An 8,701-nucleotide genomic window follows, 5' to 3' on the forward strand; every position below is an offset into this window, starting at 1 on the left:
CTGCTGAAGCAAGGCAGATGGTAACTATTTTCCTTGGCCAAAGGAAAGTGCAAAAGGGAGGAGGCGAGCAGAGCAGTAAGACAAGACAGGGCACGTGGAGTCGATCACTAGGCAAGATTTACTGGTGTTCAGGATGCTTTTCGTTCTCGTGTATCTCTGAACAAAGCTCTCCCTGTCCCTAAGGAACACATGTCACACAGGTGACATGAGGCTTTTTTGTTGAAAGCAAGACAATCAAAAGTGGGAGGGAGTGCTCCTCTCGCCAAGCAGTTTGCAGACCCTCCAGCTTTGAAACTCTAGGACTTTATGAAATCCCCTCCTCCCTCAAAACTGCCTTCCCAGCACTGACTGGCCCAAAGGGAGCTAGTCACCTCTTTCAGAAGTTCCTGCACATGTTCTTCTCCTGATAAGTTCTGCTCCAGTCTCCTCTCTAAGGATGTGACTTTCTCCTGTAAATGGGTGATGAGTTTTTCTTTCTCTTGAGTTTCAGCAGTGACCTGCAGGTGAAAGCAGAGATTACAATAACCTATAAACCCTCTCTCCTCTCCTGTCTCTGCTAGGACCATCATGTTCCCATGAAACTCTGTTCTCAACTGCATCCTAGGAGAACATATAGCCAGGAAATCTTCCCAGAAAACAAGATCTAGAAGATACAAAATCAGAACCCAGCACCGCTGATGCATCCAGTTCATAACTTGTCCAGCAAGAGGCAAGCGCTTGCCCCAAATTCAAGCAACGACAATCTAGGAAGGAACCATGCCATCACCTCTGTGGAATCTAGCTAGGACAATGGGAAGATGTTCCTACTCTTTAAAATAACCAGACTGTATTGTGATGGCACGCTAGTTAAGGGCATGCTCCTCCTCCCGCTCCCATCAAGCATGTATTCAATCCTGTTAATCCAGAGCCCAACAGGACCCAGTCTTTGCCCTAGATGCCAGAATCCAGCAGAGGCGATCCCAAGCAAGAAGCTCCCAGCCAGCCCTAAAGCAACCTGCAGAACAATGCTCCTGGCAACGTGGGGCTGGGTGAAGCAGTCACGGTGAGGGTGTAGCTGCCTAAAGGCCGAAGAGAGAACGTCTAAAACAAACGATGATATGCACCCTGGCTCACAGCACAGGGACCACAAGAGAGCCGCTGTGCATCTCATACTTTAGTCTCAAACCAACAGCTGCTCATGTTTTTATTTCCATCTATCTCTTTAGCTGTGATGGTAGTGGTGAGTAGGAACTGGATGAATGGGAACATAACACAAGGCAGAGAACACAGAATGGAGAGGGAGTTTGATGGGAAGGAAAAAAAAAATTTTGGCCGTGTTGACCCATCTTTATTGGTCTTTTACTAATAATGTTAATAACAGTAATAATTATAACAGCATGGTGTAGCAGCAATAGCAGCTATTAGTCCACGGAGTATATGCAAGTACTTCCTATTAACTCTAGTCATTACAACCACCCTTCGTGTGTCCATTTCCAAGGAAACTGAAGCTTAGGGACTAGCCTGAAAGCACATACCTTAGAGACAGATTAAGGATTCAAAACCAGGTCTTTCAGATCCAAAGCCTGTACTCGTTCTACTACACATCAATCTGAACTTCAGAGATACAGGTGACCCTTTCCAGTGAAAACCGAAAGAACAAATAAGTCTTCTACAAGTCTTCTTCACCGTGTCAGGCAGAGTTAGGGACAGAAGGTCAGTTGTCAATTTCCATTTGGTCTTCTTGTGTACCACATCCAACACTGAGCCTCCCTCTCTACTCTGGCTACTCGACTTCAGGCCCTCAGCACCTAATGTGCTACAACTGATATCACACTTAACCGTGAGGAAACTCAAAACTTTCCCACTAAGGTCAGGTACAAGGCAAGGATGGTCCCTCCCACCACTCCTTTCAAACATTGTACTAGAAGTCCTTGCTAATGCAATAAGGCACGAAAAGGAAATAAAAAGAAAGCATAAAAACTGTCTCTGTTTGCAGATAACATGTAGAAAATCCAAATGAAATGACAAAAAAAACCTCTAAGACCTAATAAGCAATTATAGCAAGGTTGTAGGTTACAAGGTTAATATACAAAAGTCAACTGCTTTCCTATATACCAACACTGAACAAGTGTGACTTGAAATTAAGACCCAACCCACCATTACCAGCGATTTACATTTAGACCCACAAAAATAACATACTTAGGTATAAATTTAACAAAATATGTTCAACATCCATGAGGAAAACTATAATACTTTAATATATGAAATTTTTTAAAAATGAAATAAATGGATAGGAAGACAATACTGTCAAGATGTCAGTTCTTCTCAGAATCATTGATCTATAGATTCAATGTAATACTAATCAAAATCCCGGCAAGTTATTTATGGATATTGATAAACTGACTCTAAAGTTGATATGAAGAGGCACCCTGAATAACCAACATGATACTACAGGAGAAGAACAAAGTCGGAGGACTGATACTATCCAACTCCAAGACTTATTATAACACTACAGTAATCAAGACAACGTGGCACTGGAGGAAGAAAAGGCAAATAGACCAATTAACTGTACAGAGAGCCCAGAAATAGACCCCTTGTATACTGTCAACTAATCTTTGACAAAGGAGCAAAGGCAAGATGATGGAGCAAAGACAGCCTCTTCAACAAGTGGAGCTGAAACGACTAGACATCCACATGTATAAAAACAATTAATCTAGACACAGACCTTACACACCTCACAAAAATTAACTCAAAATGGACCACAGACCTAAATGTAAAACTCAAAACTATGAAATTCTGGACGTGGTTCCATAGTGTAGCAGTTAGCATGTCTGCTTTACACGCAGAAGGTCCTGGGTTTGTTAAAACTTCAACAATAAGAAAAAAAACCCTCAACAATAAGAAAACAACCCAACAGGATAAGGCAAAGAAAAGAAAGAAAAGAAAGAAAAGAAAAGGTATAATTGGAAAAAAAAAAACCCCAAAACTATCACCATTCACAAATATGATTACTATTAAAGAAACTCAGACTTCAAAAATTATTAAGCTTAGTAAGAGTTAATCAGTTATACAAAAAAAATCAACATACAAAGATAATAGTATTTCTATGTGTCAGCAATAAATACAAAAATGATTTTTTAAATGACACAATTAAGACTTGGTATAAAAAAATAAAGCACCTAGGAATAAACTTAACAATAGATAACAAACTTTTATGGAGAAAATTATAGACCCTTATTGAGAGTCATTTAAAAAAAACAGCAATGCTGAGTACCTGGAGAGATAGAGACCATGTTTTTGGATACGAAGACCCACATCATGAAGTAATCAATGCTCCTCAAATGCACCTACAGATTCAAGACTATTCAAGAAACTCCTAAAAAAGAACTAGGTGGGGAGCTCATCTTATCGGACATCAGGACTTATCCGAACACCACAGCTAGTAAGGCAGTAAGTACTGTGCGAATGCCGCACCGGCATACTTCCCAAAGCCCAGTAGTACATATAGAAAAGTGAATTGTGACAAAGCTGGCATTGCAGATCAATGAGAAAAGAACAGATTTTTCAATAAATGGTACCAAAACAATTTAAAAAATAAGGTGCAGATCCCTTTTCCATACCCAAATCACATTTTATGCATATTAAAGACTTGATGATAAAAGGCAAAACTATTAAACTTTCAGATAATAATATAGGAGAATAGTGTTATGATCCTGTAAGGAAAGATTTCCTTAAAAAGGCAAAGGCATTAACTTAAAATAATAAATTCAACTGCATGAAAATTAAGAGCATACGTTCATCAGAAGAGACCACGAACAGTGTGAAGACAAGCCCAAGACTGGGAGAAGACATTTGCAAACCATATAACTGACAAAGGAGCATGACAGCCACGATATATATAAAGAATTCCTACAATTAATGAGAAAAAGACAGAACATGTCATTGAAAATGGGCAAAAGATCTGAACCAGCATTTCAGAGAAGAGCATAAAAGACTGATAAACATATGAAAAGATGCTCGACATCATTAGCAATCTGAGAAAAGTAAATTAAATTCATGGTGAGATAATAGTTCATATTTATCAGGTTGATAAAAATTAAAAGTTTAGTAATTTGCAAGGAAGCAGAACAACCTAATCTCTCTTATACACTGCGGTTCAGAGTGTGTACATTACTACAAATACTATGGGAAAAAACTGGACATTATCTAGTGAAGTTGAAAAAGTACAAATCTTTTGACCCAACTTTTTCACATCTAAATATACCCTAGAGCAATGCTTGCAAAGGTAGATAAAAGTTTACAGTAGCCTTGTTTGTAATAGTAAAAGACCAGAAACACCCTAATGTCCACTGTCAATAGAATGATAAATAAATTCTGGTATCTTCACTCTATATAGTTGAGAAAAGATTAAATCATAGCTGCATGTGTCCATATGAATATTTTTCAGGAATACAATCTTGAGCACAAAAGGTTAGTTTTAGAAGAATACCTACAGCATGATTTCATTTATATAATGTTAACAAGCATGAGAAATAAAGACAGATACTATTTAGGGATAAAATATGATGCGATTATAAAGCAAGGCAAGGAAATGGAACAATTTCTGGATAGCGCTTACGAAGGAAAAAGATGGAGTGGACTAGCAAAGTGCATGCCGGGAGCCTTAATGATAAATATATTCTCCCTTTTCTTAGCTTTGGGAAGCTACACGAGGGATCACTGCCTTGTTATACTCTCTACCTTAATTTCATAAATATTGGTTTATATCTACTCAATATTAATAAGGACAACAAAAAAGCTGACTCCAACTGCCGATCTGTGTGAAAAAACTACCTTTCCTCGAGTATTCCCTTAGCCTGACCATCAACGATATCAGCCACACAGTTGATTAAGTCAGAAACCCAGAAATCACTCCCAATTCCTCCCTCTTGCTCCCCTCCTATATCCATCGCATTAGCAAATGGGTCAGGCTCCTCACTATTTCTTAAATTGCCTGCTCCCCCGTTCTCTTCACCACCACTCGTCAAAGCCACCATCTTATACCTGGACAACCTCAGGGCTTCCTAACTGAGAACGCTTTTGATGCTTCCTCCTCAGAGCCGGAGACCCACGCCTCCCTCTTACTCCGTGCGCTACCTCTCCAGTGCCTTGAATGTGCTAATCCTTTTACTGACCTCAGGTTTTCTGGTTCTTTCCTGCTTGAAATTCTCTCCCATCATCCCTTTCCTTCCAGCCTCGGCAGTTCATCTCAGCTCAGGAGTTACTGCCTCAAGAGAGGAGTCTGTCACTCCAAGGCTAGATGGGATCTGACGCCCTCTCAGGATCTCACAGGCTCCTGCAGTTTCCTTCACAGCACGCATAATGGTTTGTAATTACGTTTTCACATTGATTCAGGACTGACTTCCCCTCTAGACTACAAGTTGCACAACAGCGAGGGCGGTATTTGTTTTGCTCACCACGGTATTTCTAACACCCAGTACAGAGCCTGGCCCATGGGAAAGCCCAAACCATATTTTTAGAATGAATGAGGGGATTTAGTGTAACCAGAGTCTGGACAATTAGTTTTCCCAATTACAAAATGGATGGATGGTTCTAATTGATATCAAAGGGTCCCTCAAATCCCCAAATTTTGGGTCTGTTATGCCCTACAGCCCCACTCCCCAGATGCCTTCTCTCCATCCTGGTGTCCTACCTATCCTTGAAATTCCAGTTTCCCCAGGAAGAGTTCCCTGACTCCTGCGCTGGAAATGCACTCTCCCTATGGTATACCTTTAGAATCTGAAAAATCTATTTCACTTATTTGGGATTTGTTGAGTTGTAAATGTCTTTTTTTCCCTTGTGGTCGCAGGAGATTTAAGTTCCATAATGAAACTGTAAGCCTCTGAAAGAAAGCACTGTATGTGTCTAGATTCTCAGGTCGAGCGCAGAGACCTTGTATCCCAGTCATTCATTTGTGTAAGATCTATCTACTGGGTGAGCCTTGCTGTGAGACAAAAAGCCCAGTATAACAAGCATGAATTCTGGAGTAAGATTTGGGTTAGAATCCAGCTCTGTCGCTTACTGTGTAACAGTGAATGTGTAACTTTGAACAAGGTATATGACCTCTTAGTTTCCACTTAGGATCGGTAAATATGCTAATGCTTAACTGGAAGTGGTAATCAGATTTACGTTTATACAAATCTAACTGTGCTGTGATGATGCTCTAAGTCTCCCTTACACTTGACATTACTGGTTCTCAAGGGATGAGGGTAGCGTTCATGGTTCCACCCACTAGGGGCTGTTTTGTCATAAGAGGGGAAGGGCTGGCTTGTCAATGCCTGAAGGATACCAGCGGCATTTCCTGGCCCTGGGGCCAGGAAAGCAAAATGCCCTGCAATGCAAGTGTCAGTCACGCAATACAAATTGTTCTGCTCCAAATGATGATAAACATACCACTGAGAAACACTGGCCTAGAGTCAATGATAATATTATTGTTCATCCTTATATTCTCAGAATTTAGTACATGTCTAGAATAGGAGGGCAATAAACGTATGTTGGCCAAATGAAAAAACAAATTATAATGATATCATTTATGTGTTGTTTTTTTTTAAACAACTTGGGTTAGAGCCAAGTATGTCAAAGATACAACTTTGGCCATGTCAACCATAACTTATGTTTTCTTATGCTCAGGGTCCATCATGTAGTATTTTAAGACATACTTGAGTAGATCTAATGGTGTGCTTTGAGAATTCTTGTCAGGATAATAACGATCTCTCCTGTTCAGCAACTCTTATTTGGTTACTTCCATCTGAAATGCAGCCCAGCCAGACCAGGAACTAGGGCGACGTGGATGGCGTGAGAAACAAGTTTCATCGGCCATCCAGAGGTAGAAATTTCTGATAGAATTAGTGTTTACCCCATTCACGAAGCCTAGGAAGCCGGGTCCACTCCTAGCACTCTACTTACTTTTTGCAAATCAGTGGAAAGCTGCTGAATGCATGCTTGGAGCTCTTGTTCCTTTTGCTCCAGGACTGTGATCTTATTTTCTGCACCCATTTTTGAAGTTGTCACGTGATCTCTTCATTGAAAGAAAGCAGACAATAAACAAATTTGGATATCTCATCTAAGACACTCTTCCACAGTAAAAATATAAATGTTTCTTTACACATCAGGGCTACAAACATTAGCCATGAGAAAACTCCTTGGCTTTCTCTGAAGAAGTCCGAAGAGAAAAAATTCCATCCAGGTTAAAGCGAGAAATCCTGATCTACCTTTGGTTACTCAATAGCACAGAAAAGAAAACACTGAATTGCTCAGTAGGGTTGGAGGGTTCCGAGTTTAGGCAGGTGAAGGGGAATGAGGGCTTGGAGGGTGGGGGGTCCTGAGCCCTAGGCAGGTAAGAACGAGCCCTGAAGCCTTTGCGAGAACTGGAATCGGAAAAGTGCTGCGGTGAGTCACGGGGAAAGGTGGGGCGGGCTATGGCCAGAGCTACACTAACACCACTTCCCACGGGCCCCACAGACCAAGCAAGAACCTCTGCTCTTCCAGCGTTGAGCAGTGTCTCTGCAGTTCTTCTAGCTTTTGGCTCAAGTCCGATGACAGCTGAGTGGAGGCCCTTAACTCCTCCTGGGTGTGACTAAGTTCTCTGGTCCGTGCCTCCAACTCTTGCTCCATTTTCCCCAGACTTTCTTCTTTTTTTAAGAGCTGTTACAAAGATAAAGTTTCACTGAACCACTACTAAGAAATCTAATTTTTAAAAAAATCTGGACCCATAAGCCAAACTTTTATAACACTTTTTGTGAGCTTATATGCGGCCTTATATACCCAGTAGTTACAGAAAGAAGAATGAAATAGATTTCAAACAATATTTCCACTTTAATAAGTTGAAAAACACATAAATATGATTAATATCAAAGACTACTGGAATATGTTTATCAGCACTTAGAGAGTGATAACTTATACAATCTAAGTAATGAATAATCTATTTAGCATTTAGCTCTTAAAACAAAAATGCGCACCATGTGTTTTACTTTACTTAGTTCCTGCTGTTGGAACTCTTCTAATTCATCCATTTCATCTCTCCTTTGGAAAAGATTCAAACTCTGGTTCTTCATTTCCTGTAACTGAGCTGTCAGAAAACTTTTCTCCTATTTGGAAGAAGACATCAACTCAGGCAACTAAGACATTAGAAATCATATTATGTAAGCAGAAATCTTAATAAAGGAAAATCTTAAGGAAATCTCTTGTCGGTAAGCAATAATATATTAATAATATGAAGCTTTACAGTAATATGACCAATATGGCATTATCTACAAATTCTTTAAGTTAAAAATAAACATGTTTTAAATGATAGTTGTGAATAAAGGGAATAAGAGCAACAATTACTTAACACTTTAAAGTCTTAAATTTGATTAGCAATGCCAGATATCCATTTTACATGTCTATTCTCAGTGAGACTCAACTGGAGTGAGACTGAATGCCCTTTAAAAATTCAATGCGTTTAAGTAGAATTGATTTCAGTTAACGAGTTCAGTTAGCTAGTAAACAAAAATCAGACACGACTGGTATCATCAGGCTACAATTTACTAAATGATAGCTTTCCAAGATGGATTCTCTTAAGGACAAACTCTGCTGTTGTAGTTTCCAATTCTTGATTGAAAAAGAAATTAAAACAGTCTAAAAATAACATTGCCAAAAATCACAGTGGCTTCAAAGACCTACATAGGCATCTCATTACTCTTTC

At 39.7% G+C, this 8,701-nt stretch overlaps 1 protein-coding gene across 6 annotated transcripts in view; it reads right to left on the reverse strand.

The window, feature by feature from the left end:
* GOLGA1 (golgin A1) overlaps positions 1 to 8,701 on the reverse strand; it is a 37,679-nt gene that overhangs the window by 16,469 nt on the left and 12,509 nt on the right. For all 6 annotated transcript variants that reach the window (XR_003048234.1, XM_025051301.1, XM_025051302.1 and 3 more), the window contains 4 exons: positions 7,977 to 8,105; positions 7,493 to 7,662; positions 6,925 to 7,036; positions 372 to 497 (listed from right to left, as the gene is read on the reverse strand). Coding sequence is in view for 5 of the 6 variants with exons in the window: in XM_025051301.1 (XP_024907069.1) it covers positions 372 to 497; positions 6,925 to 7,036; positions 7,493 to 7,662; positions 7,977 to 8,105 (537 nt within the window). In the remaining variant the exon portion in view is untranslated. The remainder of the gene's footprint in view (positions 1 to 371; positions 498 to 6,924; positions 7,037 to 7,492; positions 7,663 to 7,976; positions 8,106 to 8,701) is intronic.

The sequence above is a fragment of the Pteropus alecto genome, unplaced genomic scaffold (genome assembly GCF_000325575.1).
Source record: "Pteropus alecto unplaced genomic scaffold, ASM32557v1 scaffold67, whole genome shotgun sequence".
NCBI classification, from domain to species: domain Eukaryota; kingdom Metazoa; phylum Chordata; class Mammalia; order Chiroptera; family Pteropodidae; genus Pteropus; species Pteropus alecto.